We start from the raw sequence: 21,257 nt of genomic DNA on the forward strand, positions 1-21,257 counted from the left end.
CAGGGTCACCTAAACTAGGTATTGGGAGTGCAGCATGAGGTATATTTAGCTCTGTTTGGTTCGGGTTTTAACCAGCTGTAGTAACAAAATAAAACAAACAAAAATATTTAAATTAATTTATAAAGTAGAAGTGCCATACATAGACTAAGAGAATATATACATCACTTCCATCCTCCCCTGGTACAAAAGGGGCGAAATATCCTACCAGTGAGCTGGAAAGTAGACTCAGCTGCATTATATGTCCAGAGCAATCTGGATGTCACGCAGGCGGGCAACCAGGTTCTGCACGTGGTGTCTCTCCTGTAGTTGTGCTTTGGTGAGAGTGTTGATCCTCACCTGTAACTGAAAGGGAAGGCAGCATTTAGTCTTTCTGACCAAGGAAGAGTGGGTGAGCTCCAGCAGCCTTTATATTATCCCACTTAAAAAGCATTACTGGGGAGTCAGCCACGTACTGGCTCACATTAGAGGTACTGGTGCAGTTCCCCCAGACGTGGCGGCACGAGCCTGGGGACAGAGCAGTGTGCTTATGGTCAGTGTGGTGTAGCTACACCCTCATGGGAAATTGCAGGAAAAAAACCTGAGATTGAATCTCCTAAAGCCTTCAGCATAGCCCAGAAATAGCCTTAGAAAGGTCTATTGGAGTGGGAATTGCATCTTCCCATTTGTTCAGAAGTGTAGCTACACAGCAGCCTGTTCTGCTCGACAGCCCACTTCCCATTACAAGTTTCCCTTCTCTGGGTGTTTTAATTACAGCTTGCTATGTAATTCCTCACACCTACCATCAGGCTAAGTGCATAACAGTGATAATCGCTTCAGTAATTGCAATTTGTTTGCTATTTACACACCTGATCCAACTCTTCCCGAGCTCCTTGTACCCCATCATCTCGGTCCTCTGGTTGTGTGCTCATTTCCAGCCACTTCTGCAGAATCTGTGCCTGCTGCTGACAGGACCTGATAAAATGGATTAGAAGGATTCTTATCCCAATTAGAAGCTCAACAGTCTAAGCCAACTTACATTTGCAATCGATACTTGCAGTAAGATCCATTTATTTTTTTTTGTCTCAAACTGCTGAATGGTAAAAGTCTTTAAAAAGAAATAGGGCTGAAAACTGTTGTCTCCATTTTCTACTCCTAGTTCTTGACTTCGTTTCCTGACATTTGAATCCCCTGAAAGACCCCATTTTCTTTTAAGCATTTTTGTAGATGTTGTCTTGTTCTAGTAGAGAAGTTGTCAAACCCCAGCCATTTTTTTTTAATTGGCAGCTCGAAAAGCTAAGTCTTCACTCATGATAAAAGAACTAAAAGCTAAATTTCAGCTTCTCTGCCAAGTTCCTTTGTTCTGCCTTCAGATTACACCCCGTGATACCTTTGCTGGGCTTTCTCCAAGAGCTGCCAAAGGTATGATTAAACCACTTACTGACTACAAAAGAATAAGCACATGTACTCTCCAACCTGAAGTGAAGTCTTAAAAGGAGAAAATCTCTAGAACATTTCTGTCTTTCATTCAAAGTTCTGCTGTGAACAGACTGGCTATTTTGAAAGTAGATAAATACCAAAAAATGCAATATTGAGTTGACAGCATGAAGAAAGGCTGGCTAAAGCGGCTTTGCAACAGACCTGAGTTCCTGCTTCCTGCTGAAGTAGTACTGCATCTGCTGCTGGATGTGTCGCAGCTCAACTTCCAGCTTTCTCTGCAACACCATTTCTTCTCTGGAACCGTGTTCTCCTTCTCCCCCTTCAGCTGGAAGGAAGACACAAGGCAGTGGATGTAGAGGAAACAACTGTTTCAAACTGCTGTTTCTTCTTGTTAAGGAAAGCCAGGTTAGCAGAACAGAAACACAGAACCCTCCCGAGTCCTTTTTCACACATTTTGTCACCCTGTGACATAGACCTATTCACCCAAGAGGTCGGGTACCATGAGAGGGTGGGAGTCCTGACAGCATTACAACTGAACTCAGTTTAAATACACAAAAAAAGAAAAGAAATGCTCCAGTGAATTGCTTAGTCCTACAAACACTGTTTTGGCCTATTGATGGTTTAGAGTTTTACATCTAGTCTAGAAGTAGTAAGTCTTGTCCCATGGAACGCAAATACCATTAAAAACACTGCATTGAGAAGTGCTTAGGCACCATCCATCCCCTTTACAACCATACTGTAACTACAGTTACTGTGTTACATCCCGAAAAGGAGCGACTGATACTCTTCACCTCCTGATGCAGGTGTGCAAGACTCCCTTCTCTCCCTTACGTTTTGTGGAGCTGACTTGCACATACTGGAGGAGGACACACAACAGCTGTAGTTTAGATCTGAAGACCTACCCGCAGTTTGGTGACTCCATTTTTCCACCAAGTCCTCAGGTAACAGCAAATGTGGCTGCAAGTTTGGTCGCAACTTCTCCACAGACTCCAGTTGAAAGTCTTGGGCTCCCTGGCGAGCACTCACAGGCTGATCTCTCTGCAACGTCAGAATGATACTGGGTTTTCCTCAAAGGGTTTTCTTGAGTAAGCCCCACAAGGAGGATGCACCTGACGTACTAAGCCCTGCTCCCACTCAGACACCCCCTGTAGTCACTGAGCCCTCTCATAAAATATCACAGAAGCAGCAGAGCGTAAGAAATGGGCTTTTTCATTTCTAGCATGGAGATGTTTCATCAAGCTGAACACCTCCCATTCTGCACGGAACAGAGGAGTTTAAAATGCAAGCACCTGCTTGTAGGTGAAGCAAATTTCAATTTTGGGGACTCTCAGCCGCAGCTACTAAACTGAGTTACTCTTGAATCCCTGGTTGGCAAACTGTAGCTGCTCTGAACTCTTTGAAGGAGCAGCACTCTCAAGTCAATTGCCAGGAAAAGCATCCTGCTAGGAAGGCCATGAGACCAGGAAAAAAAGGCATTTATTACAGTACAACACACATGGGGGTTGGTCAGCTACTGAAACACTGCCTCAGACTGGTGGTGAACAGTTCTTGGGCATTCAGAGCCAGTTAACTGAGTCAGCTTTTAAGATGATAGATAGCTAGAACAAGAGAAGAACAGCTCAACAGTCCAAAGGAGCCCCAGGAAAAGCCAGCGATAAGCAGCACACATACTGACAGTAGCCCAGTAAACACACTGATTTTTCCTTCAGCGACACACTCACCATTTCTGCTCCAGCTTTTATTTGGGGCATGAAGGATGAAGGAGAACGTAGCTCTGGCCTCTGGACAGCACGGCCCACATCATGTGTCCACAGAGGTCCAGAGGGGAGAGCAGCGGGTGAGAGAAGTGGATGGGAACGAGTGGCACTGCCCATTTGAGATACACATTTACAGGTACTTTCTTCCGTTTGAAGTGTTGGCATTAAGCTCCCCCTCTGCACAGAACTTTTGTCCACAGATGTTTGCTGGAAGGGTGCCTCTGATCTGTAAAGGGAGAAGGATGAGGTCCCTGTACATTGCAACCTGTTGGTCTCACCCTTTGCAGTCAGTGCAAAAAGAGGGAGAATCTTGTTATTCCCTTGCATACAGATATACAGTGAGCTGTTTTACTAAGCAAGGGAAACCCCAATTAAAAAAAAAAAAAAAAAAGTCGTTATTCCCTTGCATACAGATATCCAGTGAGCTGCTTTACTAAGCAGGGGAAACCCCAATTAAAAAAGAACAAAAAAAAATTAGAAAAACACCACAGTGGTTTAAAAAAAAATAAAAAAGCAGCAAAACAGTTATGGTTTCCATTACTCCTACCTGCCCTGCTCCAACCACAGTGGTTTAAAAAAAATAAAAAAGCAGCAAAACAATTATGGTTTCCATTACTCCTACCTGCCCTGCTCCAAATCCTCCACGTTAATCCAGGCTGAAACAATTTCTTTAGGGCTGTGAATTCTACCCATTAATAAAATCCTGCCTTATTTTGGTTTGGGGACAAGAGAAAGAGGGGAGCAGAAGCAGCGATCTCAGCTAGGTTTTGACAGGAAATGGACAGATGTTTGGTCCTGGCTCTGCACTACCAGAATCGCTAACAATTCCCCAGCACATTAGTTAAATCCAGACCTGAACCTGTTGTGGAACAAGTGATCTATGAGCCAAAAGCATCCTGCACAACTCAAACTTCTGAGTTTATATGGCAAGATTGACAGAGGAAACTTTTTAATTAATTTTGGAAATAAGTCATGTGCCCTATCTTTTCCTCAAATCCTGATGGCAAGACTGACAGAAAAGGAAACTTTTTAATTAATTTTGGAAATAAGTCATGTGCCCTATCTTTTCCTCAAATCCTCTCACTAACAAAACAAAGCCCTTGGTTGCTATTTGCTTGCAGAACTAAATGTTCTGCGTTATGAAGGTGAGGGGATTTGAGGGGATAAGCATAGCACAAGGCCCACTGTAAGCCACTCTCTTTTTCTTTACTTTTTAAAACAGATTTTCTACCTTGTAAAAGGAGGTCCCAGCAGTTCCTTGCTTTCTAGAGATTCCAGAAGGAAGTCAGGCCTTCGCGGTGGTAACCTTGCTCGTCGAATAGCATTTCTGGAAAGGACAAACAGAATCAATAATGCCCTAGATTCAGGATTATTTTAAACTGGCATAAGCTGGCACTGCAGCTGAAGAGCCAGTCCTATTCCATCAATTCGTCCCTGCTCTGCAGTGTTCCCCTTGCATACAATAATAGTCTTTAAAGTTTAAATTCCAACAGTCCTACTCCATCATTTGTCCCTGCTCTACAGTGTTCCTCTTGCATACAATAATAGTCTTTAAAGTTTAAATTCCAAACACAACATCACAATCCGGTTCACCGTATGACTGACTGTGCCAACACAAGGAGTGGTGGAAAGGAAAGAACTGGACGAGGCAGAGCTACTTTTGGCAGCACACGTGAGCTTAGAGAAACATGAAGCTGTCACCTTATTTCCCTGTCAGGCTCCTGTCCTGAACTGAGAATCTCCATGGAAGATTCTTCCTTGCAATTGCCCCATGATCAGTACAAAATTTTTAAGGAATACCTTCCCCAGGGGAAAGAAAGAGCCAAGAAGAAAGTTCAGTTTCTACACAGCCAGGATTTTGATGTTTATTATTTCACCAGACCCTACACATGACTTCAGTGAAAAAAAGGCGCTTCAGTGACCACGATGGGTCACTTGGGCAAGACAAGCTCTCATGACAGTACAACTCCCATCACATACATCTTTCAAATGTTTCTCTGTGTAACTGTTCTATTGAAAATGACCAACACTCCATGAATTCATAGTTCTGTATTGAGAAACACATAGTAGGAAAGCATGTAGCTGAGCTGATTCTCCCTGTCACTGACATGTAACTGTAAAGTCACAATTTCTTTCACTATTTGTGTGCTGTGTTATGCAGCAGCTCTTGTGTAACTGCAACGCCCACCATGGGATGCATGGTCAGAGTTACAGAAACTACATGGAACTAACATTAATCAGTGTGAGAAGCTGGAAACACAAAAGAGAAAAGCAGACAGATGGACTGCACATACACAAAACTACATATATGCCAGAAAAATGCAGAAGGGACTAGAACTTCACACTCACAGATGACTGAGAATTGAGTCCCCATCAGCAAGGTGAAATGGTAGACGACTGCATTTGGAAGGCCACAGCTCCTCCTCTGCTGGACATCCTCTCGTCTCGGGGCTTACATCAGGCATTTTAAATGTCACTTGCTTCTTCAGAGGTAGCAGAAAAGAACACGGCTTATTTAATTTCTTGGAGAGCGCCTTCTGTTTCAACAGCATGGCACAACGATACACTGACTGGTGGGGCTGTAGCTGCCTGCCAACACAACCAGGAGAGCACTGGACAGCTGGGAGGAGGAAGCAATACCATGCTACCCAGGGAGAAGAACACCACAAAAAGGAACTGAGACTTCTGATGACCTCACAGCTGTACCAGCTCTCTAAGCTAAATTGGCAGGTCCACTGTGGTAAGGTAACTTTTGGGTAAAGAGAATAAACTGGATACTTCTCCAGTGAGGCAGGCTGCATATTAGCAAACAGAACTACCAGCGTCTTGAAAGCCTGAAAAAAGAGCTGGGAAAGCTGCCCAGGAGCAGGAAGACATTAGCAAACAGAACTACCAGTGTCTTGAAAGCCTGAAAAAGAGCTGGGAGAGCTGCCCAGGAGCAGGAAGAGAGCAACCAATACAGCCATCCCAATCTTGCTTTCCACACACAGGGCTGGGCTGGTACTCAAAGGGAGAAGTGACATTAGGCCACAATCAAACATGTAAGTGGCACTAAAGCTAAGACAATATTAGACACAGCCTCTAATGCTTCATTCTAGCACAGAATTCGGAGACCAAACTCCAGCCACATGCAAAGGTTTCATCCAGCAATATTGCCTACAGCAGGAATTGGCCAGTTATGAAATAGCTTCATTAAGAAAGATTCCCAATTAGCAACACAAGTCTGAAGTGCTCTAGTCTCAGCTGACTGAAAGTGACAGGGCAGCTTTGCTTTGAATCACAGGCAAAAGCCTGTCAGATCCAAACAGGAGCTGAGATGTAGGGCTCCAAGATACACACACATACAAACACACACACACAGAGCAAAGCAACTTGGGATGTATCTGAATAGTCATTTGTCTCTTTCACCTTCAGCTGGTGCTGGGCTTGGAGCTCTCCCTGCAACTGTTTCATGCCAGCGCTGCATCTCAATACAGCCATCCTGATCTTGCTTTCCACACACAGGGCTGGGCTGGTGCTCAAAGGGAGAAGTGACACTAGGCCACAATCAAACATGTAAGTGGCACTAAAGCTAAGACAATATTAGACACAGCCTCTAATGCTTCATTCTAGCACCGTATTAGCAAACAGAACTACCAGCGTCTTGAAAGCCTGAAAAAAGAGCTGGGAAAGCTGCCCAGGAGCAGGAAGAGAGCAACCAATACAGCCATCCTGATCTTGCTTTCCACACACAGGGCTGGGCTGGTGCTCAAAGGGAGAAGTGACACTAGGCCACAATCAAACATGTAAGTGGCACTAAAGCTAAGACAATATTAGACACAGCCTCTAATGCTTCATTCTAGCACAGAATTCGGAGACCAGACCCCAGCCACATGCAAAGGTTTCATCCAGCAATATTGCCTACAGCAGGAATTGGCCAGTTATGAAATAGCTTCATTAAGAAAGATTCCCAATTAGCAACACAAGTCTGAAGTGCTCTAGTCTCAGCTGACTGAAAGTGACAGGGCAGCTTTGCTTTGAATCACAGGCAAAAGCCTGTCAGATCCAAACAGGAGCTGAGATGTAGGGCTCCAAGATACACACACATACAAACACACACACACAGAGCAAAGCAACTTGGGATGTATCTGAATAGTCATTTGTCTCTTTCACCTTCAGCTGGTGCTGGGCTTGGAGCTCTCCCTGCAACTGTTTCATGCCAGCGCTCCATCTCAAGGCCTGGGTCACACCTTCTCTTGGATGAAGAGTGTGGTAAAATCCTGTGGCTTTTTCAATGCAACGAGATGTAGGGCTCCAAGATACACACACACACACACACAAACACACACACCCAATCTTTCTTCTGCTGCTGCCTCTTGGCAAATCCGAGCCAAGCATCAAACACCTACAACGGGAAGAGAGAGCTGTGAATGCTACAGAGACAGGTTCTGGGCCAGGGACTCCCCCTGCAGACAGGATGGCTTTCCCTGCCCCTGGATAGCAACAGGCAGAGCTACAGCAACAGCAGGACACTGCCCCAAGGACAAAGGGACAGGGATTTAAGTCAGCCGAGGCTGGATGAGGAAAAACATGTGCAAATTTTTTAATCGGGTAAGAGGATTTGGGGACAGTTTTGCAGCCTCCTAAAATACAGCACCCCAAAGATGAAAGGAAAGCAGATATTCAGTGTGCACTCTGCTGACTGCACATCAGCAAATTCACCTGTCTGCCCCTGAACCCCCACCCCCTTACCTTCCTCTGCAATGAACGGGACCAGTGCCACAGCGCCTGCACCGTCTTCTGCTTCTCCCACCGCCGCTGCAACAGCTATCAGACAAAACCAAAAATGGCACAGCAACCAGGTTAGGAGTTCATGTCCCACACCAGAAACACTGGCCAAACAGCACCATCCAGACAGGAAGTGCTGGTGGAGCCACAGCAGAATAACCTGCTGGGTTCACCCAGTATACGGCAAGGTGTCTTTTGCGCTAGTGGAACCAAAAATCCAGAAAATGTTTAAATAAGTTTATTTGGTCCTCATGTGCAAATGGAATATGAAGGAGAAGATGGAATAAGGATCAGGAAGGAGCTAGATACCTACCCAGGGCACAATTCCTTACCCGTGTCTTCCAGCAAGAGAAGGAAGCAGAGCAAAGTCTACGTGCCATGAGCTGATCTCCCTGTCTCCGCAGCAGCTGTAAGGCAACAGAACAGTGAGTCACTCACAAACAAACCCCACTTATCTGAGCAGAACGGGCAAACAGCCTTTATCACCTTCCCTTTGTTCTGTTGAGGCCACTCTCAATACCTAAATGCCCTGCCATGTAACCCCGAGTTGCAAATATCTGTAAGCCCAGCCAGGATTCCATTAAACGATCCCACGCATGGCCAAGCCCAGCTTCTCCTCTCTTTTAAAGTCTACTAGTTCTATCAAAGCTTCTTCAGGCAAGACACAGGCACGTTCCTTCCTCCTCAAAGCACAAGGCTGTCATGCTCCTCCTCAGCCAAGACTACCATTCCCTTCACCAAGTGACGTGGCCTGCTCCTCCACACCTTCCCACCCGGTGTCGCTGGCTGGGGAGGCTGCTGATCCTTCTCACCATCTTCCCAAGGCACCACTGATGATATTTCTTCCATTTCACCAGGGACTTCTGGAGTAGGTGCCGCTGGTGGTGCTGTATGGCCACGTGCTGCTGAGCCCTCAGCATCAGAGACTCCCTAGTTAAGTCCTTCCAGTGAAGAAACAGGGTCTGTAAATGCACTGTGAGGAGAAGATAAATTAACTAATGTACCAAAAGGAGACTATTAATCTCAGAGACTACCACATGATCAGCTGCTCTTCCAGACAGTTTAAGCAATACTTAACACTGACAATACTCAGCACCGACATTACTCATCACTAGGAAGGATTGTGAAACACCTCAGGTAACAGACAGTGAGGTGTGAGTGGCAAGTCTTTCCCTGCTGCCACCGACATCTTTTATAATCTTTTAGGAAATTATTTGCCCCCTTTATGCTTCAGAATCCTTATGTTGAGAACATGGTTGGTACCATGAAAATGCTTGCTGACTTTTAGAGCCTTTTTTGGTACTAATTACTAAAGAAAGATTGAAAAGATTACTTGCACTGCCCTCAAAACAGAGACATCTGAGCCTCTCAAAATTAGTATTGGAAAACTCCTTTAAGAAATACTACCATCCCTTGTACAGACAAGGCACCAACAGAGAAGCACAAGCCACACGAGCAGCCTTCAACAGAGCACTGGAGTCCCAGGTGATTCCCCATTCTATAGGGATGTCCTTTGTAGGCTTAATAGACCATTCAATCATTCCATCTGTACAGATAACACCAGACTGCCCTACTGAGCCACATCTTTCTAAGGATCATACACACATAACTAAGTCTTTTGAGAGTTTAATCTCTCCACCAGCTCACCTATATCCAAATGTTTTCTGGCCTCCATCACAACGATCACCTTTTGCTGACGGTAACGCACTTGTAGCGAGGCAGCATGTCTCCACTGCAGCAACACCTAAAGATAGAACACAAACAAGAGACAATACAGACTGACATTGCAACACTCTTTGGAAGAGGAAGCAAGGTACTCCACATTGCTGGCACCATAACCATTTCCATCTCAGTTTCCACATAAGGCTGAGCAAAAGAATGCAAATTTTCTACAAATTAAACACATCAGCATTTCAGAGGGTCACCTTCTGTCCCTCTGTCTGCCCATCTGCCCCCTCCCTCACCAGGTAATCCTACTGTGCTGTATCATACTACTGGTTCTCCCTTCCTTCTAGGAAATGGGGAGAAAGAAAGGAAGAGGAAAAACCATGAACTAACTCAGAAACATGTGTGAAAAGAAGGTGAGACTCCCACTTTTTAGGCCTTTCTTAGTAGTGGCTCTTATATGAAGTCTTCGGTCCTTCTAATTGCATTACCTGACCCCTGCCAGAACCAGCATCTGTACTTAGACCTTGGGATCTGCTCCACAGACCCTACCTTTGAGAGGATGGCTCTCCTGTAGTGCTCATCTGCCCGAGCAGCTGCCTTAGCTTCACTTATAAGAGCACGGGCATTTTCTCTCCACATACACAGAACCTGTCTGAAGGCAAAATATATAAAAAATTAAAAAACAACAAAAAACATTAAGAACGATTCTCACTTGTTCATTTGGTACCTTCCCACTCACAGGGAAACCAAGCCCATCTGCCTCTATAAACTCAGGCTTGCAAACTAACTTCTTCCCCTTCAGGTCTCTGCTGCAGAGAAGGCAGCACAAAACCACAGCACTTCCTTGAGCCCAGCATCTTAAGCACAGTCAATCCCAGGGAGAGGCTTACCCCAGCAGCAGTCTCCTGCGCTCCTCCTCCTTTTCAGCTACTTGGTATAGAATGCCCTGTATGTTATGTTGGTAACTCTGCAACAAAAGCAGCGAGAGGTAAAAGTTTTCCTCAACTGCCAACAGCTTTCAGGAGACAAGACTTCTGGCAACTCTTAGTAACATCTCAGGAGAGTAATAGCAGCAGTGGAGCATAGGGGAAAAAATGAGGTTACAGCCACTGAAATCAAATGCTGTTTTTCCAAGATGAACAGTCATTACACACTAGTTAATGCTACCTATTAGATATATCCTTCACCAAAGCCACAAGATCACATTGGTTCTTTTGCTCCAAAAAGCAATGGCAGAGATTATACAACCATATCCACAGTAGCCTCCATTCTACCTTGCACACTTGGTGCAAGAGAGAAACAGCAGCTCTTCAGTTCTCACTGAAACGCTTAAACACACACAGACAAGTGTCACAAAGAAAAGGACATTCCCTCCTACCTTCCAGGCTGCCAAGGTCTTGCCCAGCAATGTGTGCTGATAGTGCACATCTGCTCGCACCAACTTCTTCCATTTTTCATGCTGATGCCCCACATACTGTAAGGAGGAAGGGAAGAAAAAAATAATTATCTACATGCAATGGAGAGAAACCAGGCAATGGTAGACAGCAGAGGGAAGAGGATCATTCCCAGGGGAATTCTCTGGGGAAACATCAATCCTTTATCTTGCTGTAACAGGTTCTCACTCAAACTGGTGTTACAAACTTCTAACTTAAGCTAGAAGTTAGAAGTGGCACCCAACACGGGCTAGGGACAATTTCATCACACTAACTCTGGTTACATTCCCAGCTAAATCTCCTAAACTATAGTGTAGTCCCACTATACCCACACAAGTGAACAAGAAGTAAAGAACTCCCTCTCCTCCCTACACAATTCCCAGTCTGCCCACACTGAACTGGTTTTATCCACACAGAAGGGTAGGAGAGCAGAGGAATGACTAGTGTGTAAAATAAACAATTTAATTTCTAGCCAGATGGGTACAAGCAATCTGAACATAACAAAAAGGATTCAAGCTCCTTCCCATCTGTTAACTCTCTCACCTCCCTCCACTTGTTCCAACTCTGCTGCAGACACTTTGAGCAGTGAAATCTTAAGGCTTGCATCTCCTTGAGCCTCCTGTAAGAAAAATAATTTAATTATTTGTCCTACAACACAAACCGTGTTATTGAACCCCTGTAGCACAGATGTGAGTTCACACCTGCCATTTTCAGCAAGTCATGTACTGAAGACAAATTAGGAGATTCTAAAGCACAAATAAGGAGTCAGAATCACTGTGAATGAAATGCTGCTTTGTCAGAAGTTGGCCACCACAGACCAATCTAAATAATTTTCCCTTTCAAAAAAAAATTCTTACTCTGTTTTCCTCTCCTGAGTATTTTGCTTCCACAGATGGAAAGCCTTTAGCAGCAGCAGGTTATTGTAGTGGTCTCTTGCACGAGCTAAGGCCTCCTGCTCCTCCAAACAGGCAGCTCTTCTTCTACACCAAAAGGACCAGAAACAACGCAAGAGTTGCCTTTCAAAATGAAGTACAGCCTGTAATGGAAAGAAGGTGGCAATGAATTCTTGACACAAGCCAGTTACAAACAACAGAAAACAATTCCTTAAAGATGACATGCACAGAACTGTCCAGTGTCCATTTTCCTTTTCTCACATTAAACAGTAACAGACACACGTCATCAAAGCCCCTTTGCTGCAAGTTCACGTGAACTTGTTCTGCAGGTACCCATATGCACATGGATGGAGAAGCTGCTATCAGAAAACAGCAGGCCAAAGAGAGGAAAAATACAAGTTGGTAAATAGCACGTGAAAAACTCCCAAGAAGTGATAAACTCCAGAAACTAGTCCTGTTGAATACGCAAGAACTGATAATCTCAGAACACCCAGAGTCAGCCGTATCTGCACAAGGCCACCCACACACGCTGCCATCAACTGAGTTGTGTACTTCAGGCCACGTGAAAGGCAGCAGTGGCTGCTATCTACAAAGACTACAGGATTATATATACATATTAGGAAATTAAGGACTCCTTAAGGAACTTTCTGGACACCTACTAAGAAGCAACTTGTTTATCAGTACAACCCTGCACTTCTGAAATAGGCTGGGGTTGGCTCTTTATTACTATTATTGTTTCGACCAGGTAACTACGAAACTGGTGAAGTGAGAGAACACACATGGATTTACCGGGTGAGAGAATAAATGAATGAATCACATGAATAATTATCCTCTAATAATAACAGCTTGATTCTACTATTAATGAACAGCTTAACTTAAAAATGTGATTAGTAAGTACTGGTTGTACTCTCCAATTTGATCCCCCACCAGGAGAAGGGAAATTACAACACCCAAGTCCATCTCATGCTAACTGACGTTCACAGAGAGCGACTACGAAATCCTCCTCTCCACTGCCTAAGTAAGGCCCGGTACAAGAGTTGTATTTACCCTCTTCTCTTCCATTCGGTATTCCTGCTGCTTGCACACCTTCAGCCACCACGTGTCAAATACCTGTCTCATCAACACCCTCCTGCAAGCAAAAAGGGACAATGTCAGCTCAGGAAAGAATTCCTTCAGAAAAGGGATAGGTTTTATGAATGTCGAAAGACCAATCCATGTACAACTTAAATAGTTACTTATTTGGTTTTCAAATCATGCAAGCCTTCTTTGGAAATCAGGTAGCTGTGGGTCTTTGTTATTCTCTGGGTTAAAAATCCAGACAATTGTTTGTCCCCTGAAATCTTACCCAGAATATATGAGACAAGATGAATTAATTTTCTGAAGTTATTAGAACTCCCTGCTTTCATTCAGATCATTCAATAGATTGAACAACAAAAAAACCCAACCAAACAAAAAAAAAAAAAGCCAAAACAAACAAGATTGTAACAGGACTTGAAAAAAGTTATAAAAACAATAATAAAAAGCAGCGTGGTCTGATCTCAGCACTAAAGGGATCCTACCAAAGCCTTCTTTTATGAACACGGTCAGGCTAGTTGCCCTCATTATCAAAGCTGCTTTCTTGCTAGATGAAGACAGTGAGTCTGTCTCCTCCCCAGGGATGCACAAATAGTATCCCAAAAATGCAATTTAAATATATTTGTAATTGAGTACTATACATCTCTCATAAAGCAAGCACATAGCAGACACGTCCTAGTCCAGAAGTCTGAGCTACAGCCTAATGGAAATATCACCCAGTTCAAACTACATCGGTTATTTCCAGAACTCAGTCATGTGGGCGTACTAATTAGATTGTCAACAAGTCCCAGCTCTTCTCTAGTCTAAAGAGGCTTAAAAGATATTTTGGATTCTTACCAGGTAATTTTTGGTAGGTAGCTGTTACAATTTATAGGTTGGTAAACAACATGAGTGAAGTTAGTCTTCCTGGAGGGTACTGGTAGCTGCCAGGAAGAGTCTTTGATCTGTAGGCAGTCACAAACCTCAGCTGACGGCTCTTCTGGGGTATCTCCTGGATCTTACCACCACCCAGAGCAGCTGGGGCACTGACTGGTGAGGCAGCACGTATGTGTAACAGAGACCAAGAGGGAAGCTGAGTTCTGGCAAACTGCCACGAAAGTTTTACTTAGGTCTGATTGGAAAGCAGCCCCAAACCTCTGAATGAGCAACACACTTCTTAGAATTTGGCCTTTTATGTTCAGGAAACAGAATTTCATTTGTACTCTTTCTAAAGAGAAAAGATTGCACACAAAAACATTCCTGACCCATGGAATCAAGGGATGGCTACAGAACCAATGAGAGCCTTCAAACCATCTGTTCATCCCTTCCCTGGTGAGAGAGGCACAAGTTACACTGCAGCAGTTGCACGCTCCAACTCAGCTTCCCTAAGCTTAACCTCCTTCTCCCTTTTCTCCCTCCTTGTCTCCAGAGGGTAAGTGAATGCACCACAGCTGCACTCTCACACCACTTGGAAAAACTCTTAATTGCTCGCAGAAACGCAGCTGCCCTCATTACTCAGCCTGCCCTCCAAACCTATTTGTGAATCTCCCCAAAAGCAAGCCAATATCTAAGGCAGAACAGACTTTCTGCAGCTTGTTTTTCAACTGTGAAGCCAGGCTTCTGGTGACAGAAAGGTATGAATCTAGAACACAGGGTGTGACCATGCTCTGCCAGTGGAAGGTGCAAGGTCCCAAGTCTACCAGGAAAGAAGATTCAACATTGAAAACTATTTTTTCCTCTCAACTTACAAAGGAAAAAGTGTCCCAGGAGGGGACTCATTGTAAGAGCATATTTCAAAACATACCCTTTTCCAAGGAAAGCAAACTTTTTTTTTTGGTTAGTCTTCTAAAACTGAAAACAGGAAATAGGTTTTAATATTATCATAAATCATAACCCTACCTAAAGAGTCAGCCTTCAATCCATGGCTAAGAATACAAGCCCAGACAAGGCCTTTAAGGCATCTCAAAAAAGGCAAACACATAATTTTCTCTCAATCATTATTTCACCCCCTCTGATTTCCACAAACTCTTGTAACTCCTGTGCATGTCTGCGCCCCATAATATGCCAGTAAAAGTAATTAGTAAGATGTATCATTACCCTGAGACAAAGGCTAGTGGTTGAATTTTAAGAGGCAATGAGAACCCATAGCATCCATTTACATTAACAGAAAACAGAAATGCCTCTAAAGAAAAATTCCCAGTAGTTTCACTCAAATTCACCCTGTAAACTTAAATTAGCATAACTCCAACTACAGTAAAGGTTTTATTTTGGCATGATCGCAGTTGTGAAACAACCAATATTATCATTTTGAGTTCAGGTTCTTTTCCTCCAAGTTCTACATTGTTCTTGAAGACAAAATTAAAGCTTACAGGCACATCTTTATTTATTTCATTATTGAATCCCACTGTGCATATCGCAACTGACTAAGATAAGCAACCAGAATAATATTTCTTATATCTTCAGTAACCTCTAAGCAAAACCAAGGTGATCCTGATGCCAAGACATCAGGCAATTAGAGATATTTGTGCAGTAATTATGCCCTGAAAATGAAACAAGAATCAACTCTGACTCGGTACCAGGTATATCAGTAACTCTTGTTATATTAGCCTCTCAAATCAAGAAAAAATCAGTACTTAAAGCAAACTCTGCTGGGAGGATTAGAAGAAGTCAGATTGAAATTTTATTGAATAGAAGATACTGTTTAGGCCACAAGGTATTTCTCTGAGCTGTAGTAAAATTAAATGTCTTTTTGAATGCAAGCTGTGGTAATCAGAAAAAGATCATCACACGCAAGTTTGCATGGCAGAATGAAGCTTCCTTCCCTCATTACCCTGAATATCAACCAAGCAACTTTACGCGGCTCATTGCACTAATACACTAACATGGGGACATCTCAACAGGCATCATTTGATAACACCACCACAATATTGTGGTTGAAATGTTCTCAGTTTCAAATCTAGCTCCAGGATGTGAGCACTGTAGGGGAGAACGTGCTGTGCTGAATAGCACAGGCCTGTCTTGTAGAGGTCTCAGCCTCTCCTGCAAATCTTCACTCAAAAATCCACAAAGTTCTAAGGCAACAAAGTTTAGAGTATTTGCACATCCTACATTTTTGGAACCAACTGAAAGCAGCATTAAGAACCCGTAAACAGAGGAATTATAAGAATCAAATATATACCCTTTGAACTTCGTCGTAACAAACAGGTACTTCCCACCAAACTCAAACTTCAGAAATCTAACAGCCTTCGGGCTGCTTTAATGTTGACTTATTCCTAGGACTAAATAAATTTAGTGTCTACAAAAAGCCTTACCTTCACTCTTGGAGTACCTCAATCAGCAGGGGTGGCATACATGAGCTATCCCCCAGCTTGTCCCCAAAGTAAAGCAGCAGCAGCAAGTGTTTTGAGCTTTGTCGGTGCTCATGCTGCAACCCATTGCTCTTACCAGTAAAATGCTCAACTCTTAAATCTAAAGAAGCCTCAGAGCTAGGTTTAATCACTCACCCTCTCACATTTCACAGAGAAGCAGGAGATGCAAATTGCCCACTACTCACAGAAAATGTAAGAACAATTAGCATCAGGATGGTCATGCTCCCAGAAGCGTTGCCAGATTTTAAAAGGGAACCAAAGACCCACAAATCCCACAATTGTACAAATTTATATTCATATTTCTCTGCATACCTGTAACGGGCATGAGCCACTGATGTTAAGGCCTGCAGCTGTTCGTCCTCCTTCTCTTCCAAACGGGACTTCCAACGGTTCCAGAACTTCTGCAGCATCTGAAACAAAACAGAAAAAAAAACCAGAAAAAAACAGGTTGGTTTTTTTTAAGAAAAAGCACGGATATCAAGGGAGAAGAAGCATACAAAGAAAGAAATTATTTAATGTCATACTGGTTGCCTCCTGCACTGCTTCATACACCAAACTTATTTCCTGAAACAAAACAGAAAAAACCACAACAAAACAGGTTGGGTTTTTTTATGAAAAAGCACAGATATCAAGGGAGAAGCAGCATACAAAGAAAGAAATTATTAAATGTCATACTGGCTGCTTCCTGCACTGCTTCATACACCAAACTTATTTTATAAGTTCTGTTCTGTTTTATAAATTCTGTTATGAATTTTTTTGGTAGAAGAAAAAGTCACCATAAACATACAAAAACAAACTGTTATAACAGAACGTATCTAAGACTGATAGTTGACTTACACAAAAGATTTTCTGTTGCCATTAGTATTTAGGAACAAAGCGGCCACTGATTTAATAAAAAAGTATTTTGTAGGTGAAAGTGGAAGCAAACAGAACAGCTAAAGAAAAACTAATACAAGAACAACAAAAGTCAAACTCACTGTAACTTGGTGCTGACGATACGAAAGGTTTTTTCTCATTTGCTGAAGATGAGCGTTTGTCACATTCTGTGAAAGACCCTTAAGCCCAAGTTTCTGCAACAAGAAACGCACACAACTTTCATGCAATCCAGATCAGCAAGCACAGGTAAGTTTAGAACTGCCTACTGCTTACAGGCAATCAGTGTTTGATGCTATTCCTTGCAATAGCTAAGATTTATTTACCCAAATCCATACATCAATTTCCCTTCACAATCTGCTACTTCCCCAGTTTCCCCATTGGAAGAATACCTATCCTGGAGAGCAGCACAGTTTCCCCATTAACTGGAAGAATAACTATCCTGGAGAGCAGCACAGTTTCCCCATTTGGATTCAGCCAGCAGATTCCAGAATAGTTGGAATTTAGAAACCTGGATCCAAACTCACCATGGCACAAAATTGTGCATTTCCCAATCAATGCCCTCACACCACTGTCAGCACCAAAGGCACGCTGCCAGGCAGGACTGTCTGAACCCTCCCCACAGCCTCTCCCACCCGACACATCACAGTGCTCTTACCAACAGACGGTGCCTGTAGTGCTCTTCAGCCAGCTCACACCGCCGAGTCTCTTCCACACACAGAACAACATCTGTCACTGAGTTAAAGTATCTTTTACACAGAAACATCCTCATATATACAAAACCTTCTTCCACCATGCACACAACCTTCTCCCACAGAGGGGCACTAGATCTCCAACTAAATCTGCTTCAATATTGAATTTCCTGCACTGTTACCTGGGCAAGTTTTGATTACAGTCAAGTTTTTAGATTTTGCTGGTTTACCACAACACATTTCTGATTCAGTGTTAAGTAAAGAATTCCTTTCCAACCTTAAATCATTTTCTGCAGGCTCTTGGCTGCCTATGGGCTAACATACTGTAATTGCAACAGTTTTATTAGTTGTTAGTACAGCCTTATGTACATCTAATGATAAGGTGTTTGTTGTCACCCACGCTACTGCACATTCCTGCTTATTAACCAGATCTTTTGCCTGCGGGAACGCTTTTGACCTGTCCCTGTTAGAGACTAAGTACAGATTGGATACAAAGCTTCCAGTGTGCAAAGGCTCTCCGTAAGGCAATCCTCGCTGCTAGTTGGTCAATGTCCTTTTGGTGAGCGTGCATTCTTCTCCTGTGCTCCCATGAGAGCATCCAATCAGAGAAACACTGATGGATTATCGTGCTTCGGTGGTGCTCGCGGGCCAGCTCTAGGAAAAAACCACACAAATTACTCATGACTTGCTCCATCCTGGGCTCTTTTATATCAGATGAGGCCATGACATTTGAGCCACTTGTTCTGAAGTGACAGAAGCCCTAACACCAAAAAATGGTAGTCAGAATCCACAATAACACTCAGCTATGGACAATATCCTTCCAATTGATCACAAAGGCAGTTTTAAAGCAGTAACATACTATGTTGACTTAAGGGGAAGTTAATGCTGCGTCACATGTTCAACATACACAAGCTGGATTACAATTCAGCATTCTCCTACCACCACTTCCCAGATATCCAAGCCAGGTTCTTTTCCACTACCACCGATCAACAGGTATTCATGTCTGAACTCGTTCCAATGACTTCCAGGAAAAAAACAAAAGAACTGGTGTAATTTCTTTACCATCTTACGTGAGTTGTGATTTTCTGATTGGCAAGAAAATCCACACATAGATTGACTGATAATAGCCCTGAATGCATCCTTCTCACAGGTATCTCAGAATATAATTTGCAATGTGCGAGTTTTCATCAAGGGAACTGTAAAGCATTTTCTTTTAAATCAATTACATGGAAAGCAGGTGATGTTCCTGACAATTCAGTATATAACCTTAGCTAGCCAGGCCTGCATACAGTCCCAAGTTGCATTTCATCACCTGTTGAGCAACCAAAAATATTGCAGCGCCTCCTAGAATAGAAAAACACATCACTGTGTCCTAAACAAAGGGGGCTGAGCCCTGTTCTGTCCTAACTCACCATTCTGATGCTTTTTTGCTCTGCGGAGGTTTAGGTAGCCCAGCCACGCTTCCATGCATCTCTTCAACTCCCGGTGCTGATGGTGAGTTACTGCCCTTGTCTCCTTCTGCTTGTCATTCTGGCTGTCTAAATACAGCTCTCGCCACTGCAACCAGGCCTGACAGAGCAATTCAGGAGCAGGGGGGGAGTAAGGGGAAAAATATGGACAAGATTACAGAAGTAGAACAGAGAAGAGGAAGAACATGCAGGCAATGAGAAATTCCATTTAAGATCTAAAGGTGAAGGCCATGAACAATGAAGTTCGACTCCACAAAGAGGAAAAAAACCCCAACCCAAACAAATGCCAAAGGAATGTCAGCACAGGAAAGATCAAAGACAAGGAATGTCAATATCAAACTTCTTTTTCCCTTTTTTAGATGTTTTCACACTTTTTCCATTAAAAGGCCAAAATAATACTTTGTGGAAAACAGGCTCTCTTACAGACAAAGTATTTTCATATAAAATAGAATTGTATCTTGAGATATGATAAGATTTCCCAAGTTGTGAGTTTATCTGGTTAGTAGAATCCAAGACACACACAGGAGGCAGCACAGCCATCTTACAGCAAAGGCCAAATTAAATACCATCACCTGTTTTTAATGAAACAGACAAAAAGCCAGAGTTCCAGGGAAAGCGAAAAAGCCACCCTGTTCTCACTTCCATTAAGCTGAACAATTTACTGAAGGAGCTGACAACCTCTCAAGAACATGAAATGCTGGATTCTATTTTCTTACCCCAAAATGGAGTTAAACATGCTTACAAATTCATTAGGACATAGAAATGTTGTCTTACAGAGGCAAGGTGATGTCAAACAGCTGACATGCACCCACCCTGCAGCTGTGGTGCTGCGAGCAGGGCATGACATCTCACACACTTGTTCTCTTTTACCTCTTATTTACCTGTGGGTAGTTCTCTGGTGGAAAGAAAACTGATACTTTCACTATCATTGTATAAGACAGTAATAATTTCTTGCTCAGTTTGCTTCCTAGCAAATATAAGACGTGGATCCAGCTTGCTTTGCCTAGATTTCTTGTAAAGAAATCTTTCTTGTAAATAAATTGTTTTGACCTTCTTCCATCATATGTGCTGTAATTTGCACAGCAAATTAGAGTAAGACCTGTTTTTTTTTCTTAATCTGCAACATATTAGTTACATGTGAATGCAACTCAAACATTAGAAATGGTAATAGCTGGAGTTCCAAGGACTTACCCGAAATTGCAGGCTCTGTGCCCAATGCTGCAGAGCCAAAACATTCATCTCACGTCTCGCACAGTTCTGATAGTGTTGTCTTCTCCACACTGCCCATGACAGGCTGCCAAAACAATGTCACAGACATGTTCAAATGCAGGTTCCATAGTTTGGTGCAAGAAATCACCTTTCTCTCACTGGAAAAAGGTACGAGTGACAATCTTTTAAATTTAGTCTATGGGTATACCAGAAGAAGTCACAGGCACACACACAAAAAAAATAAAATAAAATTAGAACATGGAACAAACACAGCAGGAAGAGAGAACACAAGTTAAAAACACGGCCCTCTGGTCAGTGCCTTTCTGCCCATTTCCACTCCATTCTTACCGCAAACAGCTTCTTTCCCTGAACGCCAGTGCCACAGACTGCAGCCCGTGCTTCGTCCTTTGAACATGAACATAAACCAGCCAGCACTGCCAGGTCCTCAGCAAATTTTGCTTCTTTGCTGTGTAGAAAAAAAAAAATTAAATTAAAATTACAGCATCTTAAGTTCAGGCAAGAATCTGGCATTTTTAACCCCTCCATAACCCCACTGGTCCCTGAGCTCCGGTCCCCTCAGCCGCAGTGACACCTCGTGGTGTCACCCCGAAACGACAGCCACCAGAGCAGCCACCGCCACCAGCCACCCTGGCCGAGGG

The 21,257-nt window shown here is 43.2% G+C and overlaps 1 protein-coding gene across 2 annotated transcripts in view; it reads right to left on the reverse strand.

The window, feature by feature from the left end:
- The window catches only part of SFI1 (SFI1 centrin binding protein), a 38,301-nt gene that overhangs the window by 5,648 nt on the left and 11,396 nt on the right, over nt 1–21,257 (reverse strand). For both annotated transcript variants that reach the window (XM_014962890.1, XM_014962884.1), the window contains exons 7-32: nt 20,947–21,064; nt 20,581–20,683; nt 19,333–19,489; nt 18,413–18,574; nt 17,887–17,957; nt 17,333–17,425; nt 16,668–16,765; nt 12,982–13,063; nt 11,899–12,077; nt 11,585–11,660; nt 10,987–11,082; nt 10,499–10,575; nt 10,158–10,260; nt 9,588–9,684; nt 8,753–8,913; nt 8,273–8,347; nt 7,905–7,979; nt 7,508–7,557; nt 7,326–7,452; nt 5,523–5,656; nt 4,405–4,500; nt 3,138–3,399; nt 2,319–2,454; nt 1,618–1,741; nt 846–951; nt 206–342 (exon numbers count right to left, since the gene is read on the reverse strand). In XM_014962890.1, coding sequence (XP_014818376.1) covers nt 235–342; nt 846–951; nt 1,618–1,741; nt 2,319–2,454; nt 3,138–3,399; nt 4,405–4,500; nt 5,523–5,656; nt 7,326–7,452; nt 7,508–7,557; nt 7,905–7,979; nt 8,273–8,347; nt 8,753–8,913; nt 9,588–9,684; nt 10,158–10,260; nt 10,499–10,575; nt 10,987–11,082; nt 11,585–11,660; nt 11,899–12,077; nt 12,982–13,063; nt 16,668–16,765; nt 17,333–17,425; nt 17,887–17,957; nt 18,413–18,574; nt 19,333–19,489; nt 20,581–20,683; nt 20,947–21,064 — 2,966 coding nt within the window. In that variant the 3' untranslated portion in view covers nt 206–234. The remainder of the gene's footprint in view (nt 1–205; nt 343–845; nt 952–1,617; nt 1,742–2,318; nt 2,455–3,137; nt 3,400–4,404; nt 4,501–5,522; nt 5,657–7,325; nt 7,453–7,507; nt 7,558–7,904; nt 7,980–8,272; nt 8,348–8,752; nt 8,914–9,587; nt 9,685–10,157; nt 10,261–10,498; nt 10,576–10,986; nt 11,083–11,584; nt 11,661–11,898; nt 12,078–12,981; nt 13,064–16,667; nt 16,766–17,332; nt 17,426–17,886; nt 17,958–18,412; nt 18,575–19,332; nt 19,490–20,580; nt 20,684–20,946; nt 21,065–21,257) is intronic.

The sequence above is a fragment of the Calidris pugnax genome, unplaced genomic scaffold, assembly GCF_001431845.1.
Source record: "Calidris pugnax isolate Ruff unplaced genomic scaffold, ASM143184v1 scaffold32, whole genome shotgun sequence".
NCBI classification, from domain to species: Eukaryota; Metazoa; Chordata; class Aves; order Charadriiformes; family Scolopacidae; genus Calidris; species Calidris pugnax.